The following is a 25,174-nucleotide window of genomic DNA, read 5'->3' on the forward strand; positions in this document are numbered from 1 at the left end:
AGTTCCGTTAACGTTGTAGTTTTATGACTCAAAAAGACTACACGGCACTACACCGCGGTGGATAGCCTTCCACCGTGGACCCGACTCTGATACGGGCTTAAGGGTCACCAGTTGCAACACAAAATATGGACTTCCTCCTTTCCAGTCAATAAAACACAGCCAGTGAACACACCAATTCAAAATGCAGTGATTCATGGTAGAGTTTGAAACATGGGTGATTTACCTCAGGATGGGTACCTGGACATAAACTTCATACAGGTATCTAACCGATTATATAACCTTAAAGAAAAACGGGTTTCTCTCCTGTAGAATTCTGAAAATGTAACTCGCAGTACATCCTTTGCGCTCTGATATATTTAGTAGAGAGAGATTGCTATTGTATGCTCTGGGCCTTAACCACTTTGAACCTGGTGTCAACTAAGGCAATAATAGAGCCCTATGTATGCAACATATCACTATTCTTTTTGATGGCCATGTCCTCTCTCTGCCAGATGAAATTATGGGTCAACTTCTGCCCAGTATGCTGTAATATACCAGTACTGCAGGGCTGTCATCTTTTCCTTTCTACTACTGCCATCTAGTGCTGAAATCTTCATCACACATTTCAAAAAGGAAGTGTAGTAAAATAAGAGCATTAAGACAATTTAAGAGGTGTTCACTTATAATTTATAATAGTTTCCTGCAACACATCACACACAGTTGGCCACTATGCTGCAGCCATGTGGTACTTCCATCCAACAAAGAACACTTCACCGTTTATTATTTTTAAATATAATTGTGGGGGAGTCAAATAATGGCATGGGTTCTATTATAGTATGTGAGTACTATGATGTCATAGAAACCTCCATATTTGGGCAAAGTGTCAGCACACTTGGTCCGCCTTAACTTCCACTGTAAAGGGTAATGTGGAGAGGGAGTTACTTCCCACAGTTCCCAGCCTACTATGCCCAAACAATTTTGCTCTGACTGAGTTTCTGCCAAGACTTCCCATACGTTTCATGTATTTGACTTTGTATTTTGCCATTCATAAAGTCGAAAAAATATGTAAAAAAGGAAATCATCTTGGAAGCAAGAATCACTAGTAGTAAAACAGGATTGACAGCATATACTAAAGAGTTCTGCTATCGTAAAACAGAATGAAATTTATTTTAACACACCCTAAAATATGTTGAACATAAACTTCCTGACCAACAACTACAACATATCAAAGGTGCCAACACTGTCAGATTCTCTGACATCATATTGATGACATCAGTATTGCCTAAATATGGATGTGATGGTGACGCTCGTTGATTATTCACCAGTGTGACAAACATCTCATCTTCATTCATTCCTCCTCCTCCAGGTTCTCCAACAAGCAGGGAGGCACAACAACAGGGAAAGGCTTCATACCATGGTCGTCATTCAAGCTAACATGTTCTTTGACGAGGTCTGGGTCAAAGACTAGAGCATCTGTAACTCAGCTGTCTCCTCCTCGCCTCTGTTCCGTATAGATGTAGACCAGGGGTCCACAAATATTTTTTTGAAACGGGTCCGGGTCCGGAAAAAAAAAAAAAAAAAGAATATATATATATATGTATGTGTATGTGTATATGTATATGTATATGTATATGTATATGTATATATATGTATATATATATATATATATATATATATATATATATATATATATATATAAATAAAGTAATGGTCTGTTTCCAGATTCTTTATTAAAAGGTCTTAGGTCCTTAAATTATGAATGGCCTCACTGTCATCTGGCCTGGGGACTCCTCCAAAATCATTTGGGGACCTCACTTGACTGAAGTTTTGTCTGTCCCGTACATGTCCCGTGCATGCTTGACCAATTGAGGATTGGTCAAGCTTCACATGCCAATTTGGCCCTCCAGACAAAATCATTCATTCATTCAGAATTCATAAAAATATAGAACTAAAGCACATAGAAAGTATAGATCTAGAACACATAATGTATATATCTAGAACACAGATTTCATAGCTCTAGAACACAGAGTAAAAATTCACCGCTTCACTTCAAACCGAGGTTTGATTTTTTTTGACCATTGTGTCTTTTATCAGTTTATGGTTTGATTGATTGATTGAAGGCTTTATTAGAAGTTTGCATAGGAAAATGTACAGATTCATGACGGTACAGTTCACTGGTACAAGGTCTACTAAAAGGAGATCCATGAAAAGACTAAGCTTATTTCAACAGGAAACCATTTAAGTATCTCATATAACATTGAATGACAGACAAATAGAACACAGTACTATGCAGTAGATATGTAAAGAAAAAGGGGGAAAAAAAAGAAAAGAAAACAGTAAATCTAACTAGACCAGGTCAACCTGGTTGTGCCAGACCCCCTGTCTGTCATCATCATTTATGACATCATGCCTTTTGTAGGCATGTCATCATCATATATACCCTTTATATAGAAAACCCGGACAGACATTTGCTTATGTAGGCCTACCCATTTCATGGGTCTGGCAAACAAACAGTAAGTATATACAAGGAATAGGCTATACAGTAAATCTAAACAGACAGTAAGTATGTACAAGGAATATACAAGTATACAAGTATATACAAGGAAGGGGCAGGGAGGTATAGGGTTGGGATAGGTTCTATGTCTCAGAATAAGCTGTCTGATTTTATATTTTTATTTCTGCTGCTGTGCTGAGTGGGGGTTGGTAGTCTGGGATCACTTCACTTTTCGGGTTTGTAACCGGTCTGGAGCGGAAACCACAAAACGTCATATTGTAGTACTCAAAGGACTACAATTTGCCGGAAAGATCAAACCGGATTCAGTTTTAACCCAAAATATTCCCCTGCGCTCAAGGACACACTTTTAGGGCCTACCTAATAAACTCCTTGATGCGGAGTAGTTTTGCTTTTGAAAAATTCGTTTGGCATATGCATCTTTTAGTCCAACTTTTAGCGACTGGCAAGACTACACTAGGCTACTCGAGCATTTTAGGTATTGGGGAAACAAACGGAGGGAACCAAATCAAAGCGACGCCGCTTCTTCTAGTGGTTTCCGCGCTCTAGGCGGAAACCAAACGGCCTGTTGTGAACGAACACCAGGCTTTTTCTCAGAAAGCCTGGTAGGCAAGGTTAGGGGTTGGGGAGGGGTGGGCAGCCCTGAGCAGGAGGCAGGGAGGAGCTGGGATGAGGGTGAGGCTCAATAGCGCAGTCCTCCCACTAAGGACAAGGTGGTACTGCAGCTGAAAATGCTCTGAAAGCCAGGCAGAAATGTCAGAGGCTCTGTATTCAGGAGTGGTAATTAAGCCTCAAACCTTTTGAAAAACGTTTTTGGGACATAAACAATATGATTATTTTTAAATGCATGTGTAGAACCTATGATACAGATGCTTTCCTAGTTTTAATGGCTTAACTTTATTTGCCATATATTGTGGGGTAAAAACAATATTTCTTTTGTCAGAGACTCGGCCGGTCCCCCGACTAGACGCTTGGCCGCCCGTCAGGCAGATACATAGATCTCCATATATGGGCATAAAATGGACCCAATGGTCAATAATGGTGTACTTAAGTAAAATGTGTAGGTATTTGTACTTTACTTGAGTATTTCCAATTTCTAATACTTTTATTTCTACTCCATTACATCTCGGAGGCTATACTTTTACTCAATTACAATTATTTGAATTTTTTGTTACTAGTTACTGTAGATTTTGATTATTATTGCAAAGCATACACCACTTCAGCTATTTGAAAATAGCAGAGATGTGTCTGCTATTTTCTAAAGAGTTTTTTATACATTTTAAATAATGTGAAAGTTTGTAGAATTGGACCTTCTGCATAATGAGTATGTAGTAAAGTATGTACTTTAATTACATTTTGATACCAATATGTTTGTACTTTTAGTACATTTTGAATTCCCAACTTTCAATATTGCGGTATTGATATTTAAAACATTTGAGTACTTTTTCCACCACTGACTATTAGGCTACTTACTATCATCCAACCATTTCTAATAAGACGCAACAAGACAGCAATTAATTGTTATTCTTTGTTATTCGGAATGGGAAGGTTTGTCCCATTAGTAACAACAATGCAGCAGTGGTGAACAAAGGGAACTTGGAAAGACATCTCATTATGTCAGGACAAACTGCAAGACTTGTGCCAAACACTTACATGTACTGTAACTGGATAAAGTTCTGTCATCAGTATTGTATTTGTCTCATCAGCAACAACTGCACAGCCTGGACAAACCTCAAATAGTTTGGACAATAGGAACTGAAATTCCAACCACGGGTACCCTATGAAACTGGATCAAGTGCTTTCATCAGTATTTTAAAAGTCCAATAAATGATGTTTGCATTAGTTTGATGTGCATGAGTATTTATCCTGCCTTTATTTTTCAGACCATGTGCAGAAAATCCAATAGGGCCCTTGCCCCCAAGTAGTTGTTGTAGTAGTAGTAGTCCAACTATTTCAACGGTTCATAAAATGTGTCTTGGGCGCCTGCCGGCCTAGCGGTCCAGGCACATACCACATAAGCTCTGACGCCTGACAGAGTGTTGTGGGTTCGAGTCCCGATCCCGACGGCCTTTGCGGTATGTCACACCCCATCTCTCTACCCAAATTATCTTTAAAATGTATCTCTATTATGTGAATAGAATTGGTAAGTGTGACTTACCAGTAAGACTCCCTAATCGGGAGATAAGCGACCGTTACTCCACAATCTGTCGGTAGATAATGCCGGTCTTATATAAGGGTAATTTGTGTACGGTGTGATGTCATACTGATGTCAGCAGTGTGATGTCATACTGATGTCAGCAGCTATGTCTCTATATATGGAGTTATATGTTGTTTGTGTCCAAATATGGGGCTTGTGAGGTCAGACTTAGTGAGATTCGTCGGTTATCTCCATATATGGAGGGATGTAGGGTAAAAAACATGGTTGCTATGGTAAACAGTTGGTTGCTAAGGTAAAAAAAACATGGTTGCTATGGTAAACAGTTGGTTGCTAGGGTAAAAAAAACATGGTTGCTATGGTAAACAGTTGGTTGCTAGGGTAAACAGTTGGTTGCTAGGGTAAAACCATGGTTGCTAAGGTGGTTGCTAACGTACACTAACAGACCAGCAACAACAGACTGTTGCCACAGCAACGTACACAAAGGTTTGTGTACACATGTGGTGTGATGTCATACTGATGCGGAGATATGAGCAGGGCAAAGGTGTGACGTGTGACGTGTGACCGACCGACCGACCGACGGACGGCCGGTGGAGGTTTTGATACCAGTAAGACTCCCTAATCGGGAGATAAGCGACCGTTGGTCGCTTATCTCCACAAATAGGCCAAAAAAATTGTTTTACCAATTATCAAGACATACGGGCAGTTGACAGTTTGCCATGGTTACTCATTGAAGTTGAATCTCCATATATGGAGATAACCTACGCATCACACTAAGTCTGACCTCACCAGCCCATATTTGGGCATGAGCAACTTATGTCTCCATATATGGAGATATGATGACATCACACAGTCCTCAGCCGATGATGTGGCGTGATGTCATACAATACACAAACGAGCCCTACAGTATAAAGGGGCAATTCTTGCCAGGAAAGAAGCATTTCTTCGACTCAGACCTTATCGCCAGGGTTGGCTTATAGCAGCTGTCGGTAGGACCATATATGGATTCTGTTAGTGTGGATCTCCTAACAGGGCATCATCTGGGATACAATCCCTTTTATGCCCATATATGGAGATCCCTAACATAATCCCTTTCATGCCCATATATGGAGATCCCTAACAGAATCCCTTTTATGCCCATATATGGAGATCCCTAACAGCATCCCTTTTATGCCCATATATGGAGATCACTAACAGCTAACAGAATCCCTTTTATGCCCATATATGGAGATCCCTAACAGAATCCCTTTTATGCCCATATATGGAGATCCCTAACAGAATCCCTTTTATGCCCATATATGGAGATCCCTAACAGAATCCCTTTTATGCCCATATATGGAGATCCCTAACAGAATCCCTTGTATGCCCATATATGGAGATCCCTAACAGAATCCCTTTTATGCCCATATATGGAGATCCCTAACAGAATCCCTTTTATGCCCATATATTATGGAGAAATCCCTGCTCTGAGTATCTGACATCAGTGTGATGTCACCTGTTTATGCCCATATATGGAGATCCCTGCTCTGCGTATCTGGTTGCTATGGTAAACAGTTGGTTGCTAGGGTAAAAAAACATGGTTGCTATGGTAAACAGTTGGTTGCTAGGGTAAAACCATGGTTGCTAAGGTGGTTGCTAACGTACACTAACAAACCAGCAACAACAGACTGTTGCCACAGCAACGTACACAAAGGTTTGTGTACACATGTGGTGTGATGTCATACTGATGCGGAGATATGAGCAGGGCAAAGGTGTGACGTGTGACCGACCGACGGACGGCCGGTGGAGGTTTTCATAGTAAACTGCTCCCTGACGGTCGCAACCAGTAAGACTCCCTAACCAGGAGATAAGCGACCGTTGGTCGCTTATCTCCACAAATAGGCCAAAAGTTTGTTTTAGCAATATAAGAGTTGGTTGCTAGGGTAAAAAACATGGTTGCTATGGTAAACAGTTGGTTGCTAAGGTAAAAAAGACATGGTTGCTATGGTAAACAGTTGGTTGCTAGGGTAAAAAAATGGTTGCTATGGTAAACAGTTGGTTGCTAGGGTAAAAAACATGGTTGCTATGGTAAACAGTTGGTTGCTAGGGTAAACAGTTGGTTGCTAGGGTAAAACCATGGTTGCTAAGGTGGTTGCTAACGTACACTAACAGACCAGCAACAACAGACTGTTGCCACAGCAACGTACACAAAGGTTCATACTGATGTCAGCAGTGTGATGTCATACTGATGCGGAGATATGAGCAGGGCAAAGGTGTGACGTGTGACGTGACGGACGGCCGGTGGAGGTTTTGATACTAAACTGCGACCTTACGGTCGCAACTAAACTGCGACCTACGGTCGCAACCAAGAATTGGTGGGCAGCGGCTTCTTCCGTGAATCTCTGGCGGCGGCGGCGCTGCTGCTCTGTGTTTAGGCGGCGCTGGTGGGCGGCGGCTTCCTCCTAGAGAGTCTGGCGGTGGCGCCGCTGCTGCTCACTGTGCATGCGGCGCTGGTCCTCCGTGAATCTCTGGCGGCGGCGGCGCTGCAGCTCTGTGTTTAGGCGGCGCTGGTGGGCGGCGGCTTCCTCCGAGAGAGTCTGGCGGTGGCGCCGCTGCTGCTCACTGTGCATGCGGCGCTGGTCCTCCGTGAGTCTCTGGCGGTGGCGCCGCTGGCTTTCTCTGCCCAGACGGCGGCGCCGCTCGATGGCAGTCTCCTCCGGCACATGGGCGCATGCAGGCATGGGTGTGGTTGGCTGGGAACGTGGCACTGGCGTGCACTGGTGCTGCTCTGTGTTGACACACAGCGGCGCAAGGGCCTGGCTGTGCTGTTTTACCTGCAGTCCGCTGCTCTCCTGCGAGGCTGTGGTCACCATGGACTGGGCACTGCTGCTGCTGGTGGTGCCTGGTAGACTGACCACGTTGTCCAAAGATAGTTTCAATTCATCTTTAGTGTTTGTTGCTCAGGCTCTCCGACTCAGAAGCTTGGAAGGTAAGGTTCATCTTCTCTTCGAAGCCCGTGGCAGCCGTAGCGGCCACATCTGCAACATCATCATCATCAACAGCTTGTGGTCGGGTGCTCAAATCCATGGGTGCACCATCATCATCGTGGGGTGGTGGTGGTGAGTCCAGTGGTGAGTTGAGGCAGGATTGAATCAGGTCTTTGACCACCTCACTAGCGAACACGGGCTGGAGTTTGTCGGAGGCAAATTCATAGACGCGTCCCGTTTGACTGGCCACCAGCAAGAGAACCTGGGATCCTGTCAGCGTGGAGAGCTCTTTGACCTGGTTTATTACACCATTTTTACGCTTGCTGAAGGTGTGATTTCGCTTTAACCTGTTCGCAATGAATTCAATTTCTATCTTCACACGACCACGTGTCTTCTTTTGTTTTTGCAGTGGGATGGCTGTCTCCTTCTCCTTCTGCCCTGCCTCACGCTTCACCACTCTCATCCTCCTCTTGCTGCTGTGTCCAGTTGAACCCATGGTGTCATGTTCATCTGCTGTGCAGTTGGAGGCATTTCCTGAGTCGCTGCATGAAGTTCTTTTATCTCCAAGCTGGGACATATTGACTGTGTTCATATAAATGCACAATGACACACCGCTCAATAAACACACTGATTAGTGATACATGTGTGGCTGTGATCTGCCTTTTATGGAGCTAAATTCTGCAACGTCACCTTCACGTCACAATTGCGACACGTTCTGATTTGTTTACACGCAAAACCAAAAAGAAAAGAAAGCGCGAGGGTGGCTCCTGGCTGTGTGACGTCACCACAGCGTCTGAAATTCCATAAGACAACTTTAGACTCCTCCTCTGTATCATTAATTTCTGTAAATGGACACTGCCAGGCATAATTCCACAATGCAATGCGGTCGCTATGACAACATACACAAACCTTAACGTCAATTACTCTTCTAGTTAAACAACAAACAATAATAGATAATGTATCTATCTATCTATCTCCCTCTCTCTCCCTCTCTGTCTATCTATGTATTAAATATACACGTCTAGATATTTGTTTAAACTGATGACATGTCCAGTAAACAACGTTTAACTGCCTGCACTGCAGCTGTACGCAGAAACGGCAACACGTCTATATGTAATACAATACATCTGCTTCAGCACAAGATGGCCCACTTTCCTCACATTGCCCACATTACTGAGAATAGCTGTGGAGGCGGGCTGGATTAAACGTTTTCCTCCGCGGTGGAAAGGCTGGTGGAATAGTGGAAAAAAAGTATCAATACTGCAAGGTTAACCTCGCCTGCAAGGTAGAAACACTGTTACAAGTGGACGTCCAGAATCCAAAATGTAGTAAGCCTACAATGTGTAGGCTACAAGTACAAAGGTATTGGTATTGTAATGTTATGTAGCCTACTTTAAAGTAACAAAAGCCTACTCATTGTGCAGAATGTCCCATTTTATGTTTTCAAATATATAAAAATCTTTTGAAAATAGCAGATCTGCTGTTTTCAAATGGCCGAAATGTAGGCTATAGCGGTAGACCGACCTCCACCCAGGGCCGGATTAACCATAGGCCTCGTAGGGCATGTGCCCTGGGGCACACATGCCAATGGGGCACAAAAAATATTTTGGAAAAAAAATTTTTTTTTGAAGATTTTTTTTTTTTTAAGCTGAGGGTTAAATAACAACTCGAAATGGATCAGGGGAGCATCAGGTACTTGTTTTATTTATTAAGCTTGCATAATGTATCTGCCACTGGCTTAGCTGTATGTGGAGCCCCATAGCCTACATTAGCAGGAGGAGGAGGCTTCACAGAAATAAATCTTAATCAAACACACCAAAGTTTACATTTACCAGTTGGAAAGGCTTAGATAAGAACTTGAGGTTGTGATGAGATCATTTGAGAAATGGTTCATATATTTATAATGGTGATATGGTCTGCTGCTTAGCTCTTTGACCTCACTGAGGCCCCATATAAAAATCATATAAAATCAATCAGTGGATTAAAAACGCCAAAGTTGTCATGGTCATGTTGGCAAGGGTTAGACAGCAACTCGACCTTGGAATTAGAGCATTTGCTCCATTTTTGATGAATCTGTGATATAATTTCTCAGTTAGCCTGGATTAGCTTGTGGGCTAAAAAAAAACGTCTATTTAAAATGTGGCAGAATGGGGTTGTTTTGGCTGCTGGGGGAACACTTAGAAGATGAAAATGGCTTGGTTTGGGTCCAGGGTCTTGTGGCATATTTAAAGCATATTGTTCAAACATGTTGTGTCCATTTTAAGGGTGGAAAAAGTCATTCTTCATCATGTGGTGAAAACAAAATAGGCCTACAATGTATATATTTATAGTATGTTTTATATATGTGTGTAGGCCTCCATAATGTAAAGAAAAGTAGCCTAGTTCTCAATCATTCCCACACTGAGTCTGTGCATTCACATGATTCAGCCATTCATTCACGTGCCCCTCCCCTCCCAAATGGGTGCTCCCACGCTTCCTGTATCCTGACCTGTGCCCACAATGCCCAGCTATTTTGGCGGCATTTCAGTGAAAACAACAATTCAACATGGGAAGGAGAAAACAGTTAAGCGGTTGTGCAAAAAGACAAAAAACAGCAGAAAAAAGCGCGGCATAAAGCAAGATGCGATTCCAGCAGCGGCGTAGCCACCGGCGCCGCAGCCGTGAATGAGGCGGCCTTGGCCCGCGAGACCGTGGCCGACCCGGCGTGGGCGGCACTTGAACTTGGTCGCCCTGGGGCACCACACAGGGTTAATCTGGCCCTGCCTCCACCCATCAGAAGACAGATTATCAAGATGATAAGAGTTAACCTTTTGATCAACAACTGTATCATTGTCAATATCCTGAAAGGGTAAACTCTAAAGAGCCAAAGAGTTAATGTGGGTATTGCAGCCTATTCATTATTTCAAGCAAGATTTGTGCAGCAGTACTGAGTCATACAGAGAAACCCTGGAAATATAATCAGCTATAATATATTCCACTGTACGTTCAACATAGCCATAAATTATAAACTACCAGGAGAGGGTGCTAATATGCGGAGGTTATGTCTCTCCTGGAGTTATAAGCCAGAGTCATATGGCTCTCGCTGGTTGAGCCCCAACGTCCATCCTACGCTCAAAACATGTACAAATCAATAAGTTGCTCACCGAGTCGTCGAAACAGCTTTATATCTACCGGACGGCACACTCGTTGGCATGTGTTAGTCCATATTTTTCTAATACATTAATGTTTACTAAAACTTCTCCGAGTCTCATTGCTTTCCTTGTTTTTGAACTGCTTGGGTAAAAATGGCCGACCATATCACGTGACGTTGATCGCCGTTGCGATTCGCTCATACTAGGACATGACGTTTTTGTATGCGGAAGTATTCCGACGTTCTGTAGTTCTGAAGCGTTCTGAAGGCGACGAGGGAGACTGAGTCTCGGAGAAGTTTTAGTAAACATTAATTTATTAGAAACATATGGACTAACACATGCCAACGAGTGTGCCGGTAGATATAAAGCTGTTTCGACGACTCGGTGAGCAACTTATTGATTTGTACATGTTTTGAGCGTAGTATGGACTTTGGGGCTCAACCAGGGAGAGCCATATGACTCTGGCTTATAACTCCAGGAGAGACATAACCTCCGCATATTAGCACCCTCTCCTGGTAGTTATAATTTATGGCTACATTCAACAGTCACTATGGGAGCTCTACGTCACAGTCGTATCATAGCCCAATATAAATAGTTCTTATCTCTCAGTTTTTATGTCAATGAAAATATTGGCAAATACGATGAACCATTGTCTGTAGTAGGTGGCGGCCAATTGTGCCCAAATATACATTACTGTTATGCTGCACTTTGTTACACTTGTTGTGTCTGAGCCTGACGTCACATTATGTCCAAATATGGATATCACTGACAAGCGCAAACCGGCCCAACATTTGGTTTTACATCAGAGAAGATGTACTTGTACAGTAGGAGTTGGAATTAAATATTTCAAAACCTTTACAGTCTATGCCCATCTTTATTTTTGACAGCCAAGAGAGAGAGACTGAGTGTTCTGTCCCTCATGAGCAAACTGTTTACTTTTTTAAGGACATGTAGCTCAGGAGGATAATTTCCTGTGAGGATACCTCACTCTGCCTCTGCTATGGCAGTTTTTAATGCCCAGGTGATTCTGGCTGTCACAAGATGCAGGGGATCATATTTGCTGTCCAAGAGACAGAGCTGTTCGTCTCTCTCTTCCAAAGTCTACCTAGAACGTACCGGCCATTTATCCCCCATATACACAACCAGGCACTCCCACCACTGCCTCAGGACCCACACCTGTCGGACTCAAAGCGCTAGCTTGCTAGCCAGGTCGCTACACAGCTCAACCGCTTGGTTCCAGGACACAAAACAAGACAATAAAGCCCCTGGATCCCAGGATGACCCTCAGGCGACAAAGAAAGAACCCGCCACACCTTTGACCCCCGCTCAACCCCCACCAGCTCCCACCCCACCACCTGCTGCTGCTGCTCCAGCTCAGGAGAGGGCAGTGGTGAAAAAATCTCTATATGTGAGGATTGTGGATGAGATGAAACACTACTACAATGGCTTTCGGCTCCTGGGCATCGACACCAAGATTGCCAGCAGGATGGGGTGGAGGTTGTTGCACGGACAAGTTCTCTCACGCAGGGAGAGAAGACGGCTCATGAGGACCTGTGCTGACCTCTTCCGTCTTGTGCCCTTCACGCTGTTCATCATCGTTCCTTTCATGGAGTTCCTGCTTCCTGTCTTCCTCAAGCTCTTCCCAGAGATTCTTCCCTCCCCTTTCGAGAAGGAGTCCAAAAAGGAGGAGAAGCAAAAGAAGGGTCTGGCAGCAAAACTGGAACTGGCCAAGTTTCTCCAGGAGACCATCGCAGAGATGGCCCGCAGGAACAAAGCAAAGGTTCAGACTGAGGACGAGACGCAGCGCTTCTCCACATACTTCCAGAAGGTGCGTCACACCGGGGAACAGCCTACCACCAAGGACATCGTCAAGTTCTCCAAGCTGTTTGAGGATGAGCTGACGTTGGAGCACCTGGAGCGCCCCCAGCTGGTGGCTCTGTGTAAGCTGCTGGAGCTGCAGCCCATCGGTACCAACAATCTGCTCCGCTTCCAGCTGATGATGCAGCTGAGGACTATCAAGGCAGACGATGAGATGATCGCAGGAGAGGGTGTGCCGGCCATGAGTGTGTCAGAGCTGCAGGAAGCATGCCGTAGTCGAGGGATGAGGTCTCTGGGTCTCACCACCGACCAGCTACGTCAGCAGCTACAGCAGTGGCTGGACCTGCATCTGAAGGAGAATGTTCCTCCATCCCTGCTGCTGCTCTCCAGGGCCATGTACTTGACGGACCTCAAACCTAAAGCTCCGATCATCCCCCCTGTACCTAAACTTGAGAAATCTAACCCTCCTCCTGTGGAGAATACAGAAGCAACCACCCCCTCTGCCTCCACTGACAGGCTGGCTGACCCTGCCCTGGTCATCAAAGACAGACCGGCAGAGGAGGTGAGAGACAAGGCCCCTGTGCTGTCAGACAAACCTCTTACTCCTGCTGAAATCCTTCAGGCCAAGGCGGCAACAGATCTGGCTCAGAAGAGCAAGATGAGTGCCAATGGTGTCTAAAGTGTGGCAGGGGTCTCGAGGTCTGGACTGGATGGAAGATTGGCAGTGGCACCTAGTGTCCATGAGGGGTGTCGGGCTGTGGACAACGCCATGGCTTGCCACCATTGGAGCTTTATCTCTCACAGCCGTTTTAAACATCTTCTAATGATCTCTCTTGGCCTGAGTGATGGGAGGCTCTTGGCTTGGCCTGACTTAAAATGTGTCGTCCCACAACACAGGTGGTCTGTCTGACTCCAGATGCCACGTGGATCTGTGTTACAGGACTCTTGTCCCATGCTATCGATTGTCCTTCTGTAGTAAACCCCCCGGAAGACGTTTTACCGCCAGTTTGAGCTCATACATGCTTTAAACTTAACTTCAGCAGCCTCTAGTCTGTATCTTAACCCACCATCCTTTCCTAATTCATGCACTCCATTCAGTTGCCACTGTACCAGTACAGGTGGACAGTGTATTGTTAACCTGACATTTCACTGGACTGGCAGACCACTGGCGGTGGGATGCAACTGATTTAATGTCAGTGAGGAGATGGCCCAGTCTGGTTAACTGTGTGGATGGCATCCCCTGTGGTCTAGACCATCTCCAAAATCTCCTCCTTGTATATTTGTAAATACCCTGTAAATGTATCTCTGTGTCTGACATCACAGCAGCAGCTGCTTTGTACAGTTTGCTATGCAACTCCCTTACGTTCTCTTAAACAAAGCAAAAGTTCTATGAACTTAAACCTTTTATTTGTTCTGATTTTATAATTAAAAGTGTAAGTTCAGACTGTAGTGGGAGTCGGCCTACGAAAGATTTTTCTGGTTGATTGTTGGACTGCACTGTGATGTCAAGTAATCCACAACAACAAAACTAAAGAAACCTCTCGTCATTCTGATGACCCAGACCTACTGATCTGGACTGGCCTATTCGCAATGAATGAAGTGGCATTGTGTAAGCACTAGAAGCTGTAAATGGCAAGCAAACACGGGTTAATTATTTTGATTGTAAAAAAGAGTTCACTCCTTAGTCCTTGTGAGAGTCTGCAGTGATGTGCAGTCTGCCTCCATCGGTAAGAAACTGAACCGACAATCTGTGTAAAATGTACCTATTTCTTTGGTATCTGAATATACAGTGTATATATTGTCTTTTAACACAGTGATGCTACTCCCTTTGATTTGTGGTAATTGAACATTGGAAGATTGTTAATTTACTGCTACTGGATGTTTCCCATGCACTTTGTTAAAGCTCAATTGATGAATATGTAATAAGAATTGTCTAATAATTTATTGGGAGTAGCATTTAAATTCTGAGGCCAATAATGACAGTTACAAAGTTGTTTTGTTTTGGAAAAAAAGGAAAAAAGACCATCTTGTTAGCAAAAGTCCTTTATTCAGCTGAGAAATAGCGAACAAAAAAAGATCACGTTAACGCCAACTGACCTCCCAATGTAACTAAAATCTTCTCGTTAGTAACAGTCCATGCTCTGTAACAGACCAAATGTTCTACAAGCGCAAGCGGATCCATTTCTTTTCCATAAGAATCCCATCGAAGGACGTATCAGCTTCCTCAGTAGTGCTTCGTTTAGGATACGACTCCATGTTTTCTGCCTGTCTGTACGAAGGCGTCAACGCAGCGGTCAATGTCCTCGTCAGTGTGGGCTGCTGAAATCTGAACACGGATTCTGGCCTTGCCTTTTGGTACCACGGGAAACGAAAACCCAATCACATATACACCTGAGAAGAGCACAAAACAAGTTATAAAACTACTATTAGCATTATAATAAGATCATGTACAGTATCAGTTTATGGTTCATTGACATTCATTTCTAAGTGGTACTTGAAATTATTGAAATATGTACAGTGACAGTGGTCAGGTTTAGAGATCAGTAATGTTTCAAACAAAAAGGTTATTTTGTGAACCAAGACTTTAACCCATTTAGACCGGGAACGCATTATTACTTTAACCATTATTTCATGCTTTAACTATTAAAAGAATAGCAGATATACAAGCTCACAGCGCGGCACCAAGTGCCGTGCTGCGAGCTTGCAGATCTGCTATTTTAGAAAAACGTGAAAATCTTTGAATATTTCAACCCGATTAAATGTCTTCTAAATCCTTCTAAGGTTTATGAAAAACATGTTTCTACGTCAGTACGTGGTTCTCAAACCTTTTCATGTCAAGGACCCCTAGAATTATATGTATTTGGCCGCAGACCACCGTCTAAAAATATTATGTATCAGGGACCCCCAGAAGCATATATTCAAGTTACAAATGTTCGCTTTTAAAAAATATATATATTCAAAGATTTGCACAAATGTTCAAGATTTTTGAAAAGTAGCAGATCTACATGCTCGCAGCGCGGCACTGTGAGCTTGTATAATTTTTCAATAGCTTAAGTATAAAATAATTCCAGATCTTAATGGTCTCAAGTCTCCCTCTACTGGTTGACACAGATCAGTGCATTTGTAACTTGAATCCATGAAAACTGGGAGAACACTTATTGCATGTTTAGCGGATTGTAGCGCAGTTAAACAAACACAATGTCCCATTAGTTTATACAGTAGTTCAAAAATACACCCCACAGGCCAAATATTAATATTAAGTGTCTCACCCAGCTCCAGCATGTCATCAGCCATGAGAGAAGCCAGCTTCGCCTCCCCGAGCATCACAGGAGAGATGGGGTGAGCTGTGCCTGAGATGGTGAAGCCAGCCTCAGTCATCTTGTTCCTAAACCTAAGAGAGAGAGAGGAAACATCAGGAGATTGCTCATGTGGTAGGTATGCTTGAACGTGAAGGTGAAACGTGAAATGAAATATAAGAAGAGGAAGGGTGTGGGTGTTCTTGACTCTTTGACATGGTGGAGTAAGATAACAGAGTGATTCCTCCCACATGCTTACAAGAACTGCGGCCTAGCACACATATGAACTAGGAAATTCCCTTAAACAGGAAGTGAGCTCAATATCGTTGGTCAAAAGACATAAAGGACTCCAAAGGCTTTACAGTTTCTCCTCTTAACTCTTATTCTGCCAGATGTTGTTATTTATTATTGGGTTTTGTGCCAGCAAAAGCACCTTACCTTTGCGATGATATAGACAAAGGTGTATTATTTTTTTTTTTGAAATGTTCTCTTAAAGAGTGTGCCGTGGCTCTACCAGCAGTAGGGGGCAGCCTCATGCAAGAATTAATGTGAAAATGGTCTCAGCTCGACGCTTGCTTGTCAAGGCTGTTCAAGGCTGATGAGTCGCTACAGAGCAATAGATCCAGAGAAAAACACATGGAACAGTGTTGTGACTCCATTGATGTTAACGTCCAGTTGGATTTTAAGAGTACTTTTATGGGAGCTGTTTCAACGGTAGACACCCGCGCGACACCTCAACAGGTTACAGACATCAAACCAAGGTACAAAAGAACGAGCCAAAGAACGTACAATTGGCATTATCGGGCCGTCAAAAATGGGGCGAACGGGAACGTTCAAAGCAGTATAAGAGTTAACCTTCCTTTTCATTCCAACTTGTCAATATGTATTCTGTGCAAAAACAAACTCAAGTGAGGCTTGTGTAAACTATCGCACAGTAATGCCGTTAGGGAGAAACTCCATATCTTTCCTTTTCAAGATAAACATCTTAAAAGGGGCAAGAATCCATTTTTGAAAACATACAATGCATTTTGAAGTTCTGCCCTCAACCCCCCACCCTGTAAAACAGTGGTTAGATTTTCTCTTTTATTTCTTCATGAAAATACTGAAAAAGAAAAAAATAATAATGACTGAATTTGCTTTTAAATAAAGATTTTGCTTTTTTGGGAATGTTTTTTGAAAATGTTTTGAAATGATAATAATTAAAAACTAAATGTAGGGATAAAGAGAGACATAAAAATGTGTCCGCGACCCACAAATGGGTCCCGACCCACTGTTTGGGAACCAGTGGTGTAAAAACCTACCTCATGGTTTTGGCCGTCATGCTCTGGGCGATCTCACTGGATGCCAGCAGCAGCTCCACGGCCTTGGTGGCACAGCCCACCACAGGAGGGGGGAGGGAGTTGGAGAACAGGTACGGCCGAGAGCGCTGTCTCAGGAGGTCAATCAGCGGTTTGGGGCCTACCGTGTAGCCGCCTGACAGAACACAGAAGGCCGTTATGTGAAACGCAACTACGAGTTAATGACACTTTATAAAATGCCCAATACCGCGGTGGCGGATAATAGGTTTTTGAGCTTGATACTGATATTTGGTGGTAACGACAATTCCCACTGATATGTCGGCTGATATTTGCACACAATCTTAGGTTTGGTTAACTCAATAGCTACGTGGCTAACTACAGTAGCTGCATAGCAAGTGAGTGCGAGAAGCATGGGTGACATGGATGTCAAGTTTTTTGTTGGGGTTATACAGAAAAGAATTATAAATTAGTTTGTTTACTGACTTTCCATCACTCACTGACAAAATCCATGGAGAGGCTCTTTGGGTGCAAAGAAAAATATGTATTCACATAATAATAACTTTATTTAATAATAATAATAACTTTAATTATATAGCATCTTTCTAGACATGAGCCACAAAGGGCTGCACAAGCAAGATAATAAAACATGATAATAAAAACAAATTCAAAAGAGAAGCAAAAAGACATAAGTGGAAAGCAAAAAGACATAGTGGAAAGAGTTCTGGTCAAGAGTATTGCAACCAATATTAAAACTGTAATAATGGTGACACGGTTTCTAAATGACCTCAAGTGCTTCTTTCTGTGTTATGTACTGCATTTTATTTCAATATCATACAACGTATCGATTTGCAATAAGCCAATACCAGCCGATAATGTTCCAAAATATATCGATCTGCCTCTTGCCACTAAGTCAAAGCATTGTTAAAGTGATGTTCCTTGGGTTTCGTGGGCAGAAAAAGGAACAGATTGTGTTATGAAAGTATGGTTATTTATTTCAAGCGAAAAAGAGGCACATACCAGCTGCTCCTCCCAGCGCTTTTCCCAGAGTGGAGTTTACAATTTGCACTCTGTCCATCACTCCCAGGAGCTCATCTGTTCCTCTGAAAACAACATTTAACACCACTGTTACTGCACCGTTTATCTTCCTTACATTAGCTTCTGTAAGAACTGTTGTGTAGCATATTATAAGACATTGATTATTATACAGGGTGCTATATTAAGTGGTTTAACTACTCAATTTCTGTCCCATGCACCTTGCCTGTTCTGGGCAAGCCAATAGATGTAACATATTCCCAAAGAAACAATTTTGTTCTAATGTCACATAACCAATACAGTATGTACATTAACATACAACATTGGTATATGTTAGTCTTGTTATTCCTCCAAACATAATGAGGTCACTGCAACAATATTTCCAAGATACAGTACATTTCTGTATAGTTAGTTACTAATCAATACGTGACCCAGTAGCATCACTATGTGAAATTGTTGTGAAAAAGAAATCTCAACTCAAATCACGTACCTGCCCCGGGGCCCCAGGAAGCCGGTGGCATGGCATTCATCGATGAAGACCATGGCTCCGTACTGCTCAGCCAGGTCACAGATGCCCTTTAAAGGAGCGACATCTCCGTCCATGGAGAACACGCCATCTGTCACCACCAGGCGCATACGAGACGACTGCGGAACAAAACAGAAATCAATGGTGTTCAAACTCATTAATGGTCAGATCAGTAAATGTGTTGCCTACCACCAAACAAATAAAAGAATAGCAGCGTAAACTGCAGTAGGAGCGAGATCATTTAGCGACCTCCAACCTGGTCGGTAGTTTTCACCGACCGGGTCGCTAAATCTACCAACCGGGTCTCTAAATCTACCGACCGGGTCGCTAAATCTACCGACCGGGCCGCTAAATCACCGACCTGGCCCGGTCGGTAGATTTAGCGACCCGGTCGGTAGATCTAGCGACCTGGTCGGTGATTTTGCAGCCCGGTTGGTAGATTTAGCGTTAGCGACCCGGTCTGTGATTTAGGCTTAGGGTTAGGATTTGGGTTAGGGTTAGCAGCCCGGTCGGTGGATAAGCGACCCGGTCGGTCGATTTAGCGACCCGGTCGGTAGATTTAGCGACCCGGTCGGTAGATTTAGCGGCCCGGTCGGTGATTTAGTGACCCGGTCGGTAGATTTAGCGGCCCGGTCTGTGATTTAGCGACCCTGTCGGTAGATTTAGCGACCCGGTCGCTGAAAACTACCGACCAGGTTGCAACCCGGTTGGAGGTCGCTAAATGATCTCGCCCTCTCTCGTAAACTGTAAAACAAATAATTGACTATCTCTCCTGTTCAGGTCCAGATTATACCTCCTTGTGCCTTTCATAAATACGGTAAATCAGCTGAATAATATAATGGATTCAGCATCAAGTAATAGATGGAATTCAATTAGAAATTGGAGGAACATTAGCAAATAGTCACAATCACAAAATAAACTGATTTGGATTTAGTGAAACGAGGGAATTCAGGACAGGAATAATTCTGAAGGAAATAAATCAAGTCACCAGCTTTCAAAAAAATAGTGATTTGGATAATGAATATGAACATATTTCAGAAACCCTTAAAATTAAAAAAAAACATTTCATTCCAAGAAGGCATTTCAGATCCCAAAAATAAAAAGCCCAAATGGATGAAAGGTGAGGACGTTTTGAGGCAGCAATAATTGAATTTAAACAGACAAAACAGGGGGAAAAAAAAGAAAGAAAGCGTTCTCTCTCTGTAAGGTGTAATTACAGGTAAAGATGTCAGGTCGGGACTTGCTCGTCTGAGGAAGAGCCACTTGGGCTCGAAACGTCACATACGATGGTGGAAGAAAAGACTTTTGGAGCATGATGGTGTGGATTCTATTTTTCCTCTTCTTGCTAAGCGTCATTCTGCCTGAAGCTTGTGACTAGAGTTGTTCTGTTTCCTTTTCATACTTTTTTCAGACTTTCACAAAGAATCTATTGTGGATAATAACCTGTACAACCAGATGTTGAACGTGTACACCAGCACTGGGGGGGAAAAAAAGTCCCAGTTTTGTCTAACAGCATAGCCATTTTGTGCTGATAGTGGAACTCTCTTCCACAAAGACAAGGAGGTTCTTGTCAAAAAACCCACGTGCCCAGCATTCTGAAGGCCTGTCATGATAATCCAGCTACAGGCAGAGTGAAATCTCAGTACTATATCAGTTATATTACAGGAATGGCACACCGCAATTGAATCAATCAATACACTAACCCCTGCATGACCCCACTGCCTTAGTTGAACTTGTGAAGCTTATATGCAACACATGTACATGAGATGAAGACTTGACAGTTTTGTTGATTCATTATATCAAATGATTCAGTGTGAAGCCCTTTGCACACAGGACAGTTGCGTTTTTTTTTTCTTTTTTTCTGCATGAATAAAACGCATTGGATTTGGTGCGCAATGCTGTGCGGAATCGGCGCTGCGGATCCCAAAAGGAGTCATAAAAGGAGTGATGAGTGTTTTACCGCATGCGACAAGACGCACAAATCGAACTGGGTTCGATCGAGAAAAAAACGCACGGCCGCAGCCACTCGTCGCACGGCTAATTCGGATCCGGGCTGCATGAGGTCGTAGAGAATCATTGTTTTCTTTAAAAAAATTAAATTGTCCGTTTTATCCGTGCGGATAAACGCGCCTGTGTGCAAAGGGCTTAAGTGTTGTGTAATATTTGGGTGTGTTGGTGTTGGAAAGGTGTAAGCGCATGACAAGCATTTGGTTGACATAACACCATTGCCGAGGGGTGCGGCAGTAATTATATGACAGATTTAGCTGCATTTTTCTGCATACCATAATAGTGGATTTGTTTTGTTACCTGGGACTCTTTTAGTTTGCTCTCCAGATCACTGAGGTCCATATGTTTGTAGCGGAGCCTCTTGGCGCGACAAAGTCGGATCCCATCGATAATGGAGGCGTGGTTCAACTCATCAGACAGAACCGCATCATCTGGGCCCAACAGAACCTGGCACACAGTGCAAGGATATTGACCAAAACAAGGCTCAAGCATTACTGCAAGGCAGGCATTTCAAATGGACCAGATGAAGCTTGATGCAAAACACTTCTTTCAAGTTAACTAGAATACATCACTGACTGGACCTCTGGTACAGTATGTCCAACTCACTACCTGAAGTATGTGATTACTAGACATTTAAACAGTCAAAGCATACACCTGAATACACTAGTGATAGATATATTTCTCTGAATCTTTATATTACAAAAGAGTAAGTGATCTACTTCCGGGTCATGTATCGCTAACTTAAATACCAAACCACTTGGCCAAGATGTACTACATATGTACTAAATATAGCTTAAAAATTCAAACACCCATGTCACCTTTGCAAGATGTCGTTTCCAAACCTCTGTATACAGTTGTATTCGTTATTACCCTCATATTTTGCCTCTGTATAAAATAGTCCGCCGGTCAAATATGTCCGACCGGAAACGTGCGCTGCGGCACAATAGTTCCGCCACAATAGTTCCCCCCCCAATTTTTTTTTTTTTTTTTTAACTTTTTTTTTTTTTTTTTTTTAACTAGATGTGAGCGGCCCGAAGGGCCGCGACCCTCTAGTTGAGTACAAAAGGAACCCAATGTAAACAAGCCATTGTGTTCATGTGTTTAAATCCTATTAGTAAACCTTGTATCTAAACTGTACTGTGCTGTGCTTTCCCTATGCAAACTTCTAATATAGAATTCAATCAATCAGTAGATATGATTATTTATTAAATCGCTGGCCACATGGTGGTGAACAGTCTTCAAGCTGTACCTCAAACAACCCAGCGTTGGCATCAAAACAGCTGGCATACAAGATGCAATCCTCCCTCTCGTGAAACTCTGCCAGCTTCTGCTCCAGGTTCTTGTGTATGTCCTTGACAAGTTGACAATCACATGTGAATTAGAAATGAGGCAGTCATCATTAAACGCCAGTGTGTGAAACAGAATGTGCCAACAGATGAGTGTTTTTAGCGCCTCAAACCTGTGTGCCGCAGATGAACCGGACGGAGCTCAGTCCAGCGCCGTGCGTCTGGAGCGCCTCAATGCCTGCCTGGATCACCTCTGGGTGACTGGAGAGGCCGAGGTAGTTGTTTGCACAGAAATTCAGTATGTCTTAGAGAGAGAGAGAGAGAGAGACACAGAGAGAAAGCTTTTATTACATAGAATAGGTCAGGACAACATACATCCTGGAGGTCGGGAACCGGCATCTGGAAAAGAGTCTATTGTAAAGCAATATGCCATGTCTATCAAAATAATGTGTTTTGTTCCACATCTCATGTGAGGCCCTTCACTCAGTATGCCCCGGCCTCTGGTAAAAAACAACAACCTCTGAGGTAAGCAGTCATTGTCAGCATCAGACGGCCATAACTGTTATTGGACAGGGAAACATTCACAGGGATCTGCTTACGGATTTATCGGCAAAAGGGTGAATGGCAATGACAGAACAATAAAGCCAGCACGACATAAAAGGATAGGGAGACACCGTGTCAGCAGACTTTGTGTTGAATTTGTCTTTTGTGTGTCTCCGAGACACTGACACAAAAGACAAATATAACACAATGTCAGCTGCATGAACTTCATGACCTGCAGCCAAGATACCAACCATTCATCAAAAGAGCACTGTCAGTTTTTCGCAAAGGTTTATGAGTAAACAATGACCCGGAAAGCAAGGTAGCAAGAATTCTGTCTCTGGCTCAATGATATAGGTCCAAACTGTTGCTGTAGCAACCACCAATCCATAGTGGGCAAGGATCAGGATGGTTTTATGTGATAACAAAATATCTTATGTGGCACACTAGATATCAGCAAGCGAACCTATGCTTGGGTAAATGAAATAAGGCTGACATCTGGTATATTAGGACAAGTATGTCTAATTTTTAGTCATAAGAAATCCAACACGTTTCAATCTGTAATTGGGGTATTTTGTTTCATATCAATTCAAATACAATTTAGAGGAGATTTATTGGCATGAGAAAACATACTATAAATATTATAAAAACAGTTGAAAATGGGGAACATACTGTATATACAGTTGGAGGGGGTACAGTATTGTGTAAAGAGAGCTATGTCACAGTGTCATTATAATACAGGGTATAAAGCTTTTCAAAATAAAGCTATAATGCAAGGGTCTTCAACAGGGGGTCCTGGACCCCTAGGGGATCCTCCAAATCTTTCTGTGATAGAAACCTTTTTATAACCACTTTTTATAATAACTACTTGAACCCTAGTGTCCTTATTCTGAGAACTTTAGCCAAAAATAGCAGATCTACAAGCTCACATAGAAAGAGGTTTGGTGTAGAGGCCAAAAAGTGCAGACTAAGTACAGAGTGAATGCCATATTGACGGTTCAAGTCGTTAAATATCTGAAAACTCAAATTTACATGAATCGAAAATACACTGATGATTGTGCTGTCAAACAATGAAACTATGAATCTATGAACAGGTTGTGGGGGTCCCTGCTTCAGCTCTCTCTCAACTAGTCTAAGGGGTCCTTGGCCTGAAAACGTTGAAGACCCCTGCAAGAATGTATATGTATCTGTGGCATGCTCCAAGTGTCATCTGAGGTAGATCAATGACGACAACAAAACAACACATGGTCAGATTGACTGAAGCTATATAACTCACTGCCACGACTACCGTCCACGCTGATATGAGGACCTTGCTGGGACGTGATAATTCGCTCTCCTTTCCACGTTCCCGCAGCTCGGATCGTGTCCAGTTCGTGCTCCAGAACCACTCTAGCCTCGGCGACAGCGGCGTAGCCCCGCTTCGAGGCAGCGGCCGCAGGAGACCTCAAAACACACTTGAAGGGGTTGACGAACCCACGGACAGCTGTGCGGAGAGACATGATGGCGAAACTGCTGTCAAAATATTGTCCACAAAGAGGAGGAAGATTACAGTTCCATGCCTGACGTCACAGGATACTATGTAACTTCAGTGGGTGTAACCAGCTCGACCAATCAAAAGGCCAGAGCATCAGCCGTTTCCTTGTTTTCGTCCAATCACATTTCAGAAGAGTGTTATTCAGTGGGACCTGTTGCCAAAAATATTTGCTTGCATGTCTAAAATCAAATATTGGTAGACTGGGCAGGATATTACACTACTCTAACCTTGACTACAGAGACCACCTTGAATGCACTTAGGGACCACCACCCTGACATGACACACACTATAACCTCGCCTCACCAGGCTTTACACATACCGCTGTTGGGTTGGGTTGGGTGGGGATATAATTATAAGATTAGTCTTATGGTAACACTTGCTATGCATCCGTGTCTATAATGCATTATAAACATACACTTATAATCCATGATAATCTGTTCAGAACTATGTTATAGTTATAAGAACTCAAATACTCATAATGCTATTTAACACTGTTATTCAACCTAAGGTCCACTACTAGTGTCCACAATTATCCCAGCAGCTGCAGGTGGTCCAATTTAAAATGTAGCCTAAATAATAAAATAAAAACAAGTCCATCAAGTTCAAGAACATATTTGAATTAATATACATGGTGTGGGGGAGTAAAGTAGGACATTAAATCATGACTGGCAGGGGCTTGAATATCAGTCATTAACAGCCAATTATAACTCAAATAGGGCCTATAAGTGGTCCAGAGTTCAAAAAAGGTTGAGACCCACTGATCTATTCCTATGTCACGGTTACCTCTATCCTGTTCTCTTATTTAACCAACCTTCCATATTAAACTCATATAGGCTACTTATGTATGAGTGAGAATGAGAATCCGGTACACTTCTCCTTCTTCTTTCAGTGGAATTTCTTGACCTCCGACTTCCCAGTAACTGACAACATTGATGTGTCACCAGTTCATTTAGTGCACTGATTCTCAACTAGTGGTCCACAGACCACGGCATGATTACAGGTGGTCCATATCTAGCTGTCTCTTCTTGGCTATAGTGGTGAACAGAGACAATCTCATTTTCTGTCTCCAACCTTGCCCTGTACATAATATGCCA

General features: G+C 43.0%; 3 protein-coding genes across 3 annotated transcripts in view; 2 read left to right on the top strand and 1 right to left on the bottom strand.

Annotated features, from left to right (window-relative positions):
• Window positions 1–25,174, top strand: part of hook2 (hook microtubule-tethering protein 2) — a 305,258-nt gene that overhangs the window by 19,756 nt on the left and 260,328 nt on the right. The window lies entirely within an intron of this gene.
• LOC308283843 (LETM1 domain-containing protein LETM2, mitochondrial-like) lies at window positions 11,744–13,246 on the top strand (the record flags this gene model as incomplete). Its single annotated transcript, XM_080724345.1, has 1 exon — window positions 11,744–13,246. One exon carries the CDS (start codon window positions 11,744–11,746, stop codon window positions 13,238–13,240), a length of 1,497 nt encoding a protein of 498 aa, XP_080580471.1. The 3' UTR covers window positions 13,241–13,246.
• Window positions 14,589–24,069, bottom strand: gcat (glycine C-acetyltransferase). Its single transcript, XM_080723967.1, has 9 exons — window positions 23,823–24,069; window positions 22,180–22,310; window positions 21,970–22,071; window positions 21,021–21,167; window positions 18,678–18,832; window positions 18,173–18,255; window positions 17,159–17,330; window positions 15,831–15,952; window positions 14,589–14,952 (listed from the first exon to the last, which is right to left on the bottom strand). The coding sequence occupies exons 1-9, from the start codon at window positions 24,043–24,045 to the stop codon at window positions 14,801–14,803; spliced, it is 1,287 nt and encodes a 428-aa protein (XP_080580093.1). The 5' UTR covers window positions 24,046–24,069; the 3' UTR covers window positions 14,589–14,800.

Source organism: Nannobrachium achirus (assembly GCF_963921795.1).
Source record: "Nannobrachium achirus genome assembly, chromosome: 4".
Taxonomy (NCBI): Eukaryota; Metazoa; Chordata; class Actinopteri; order Myctophiformes; family Myctophidae; genus Nannobrachium; species Nannobrachium achirus.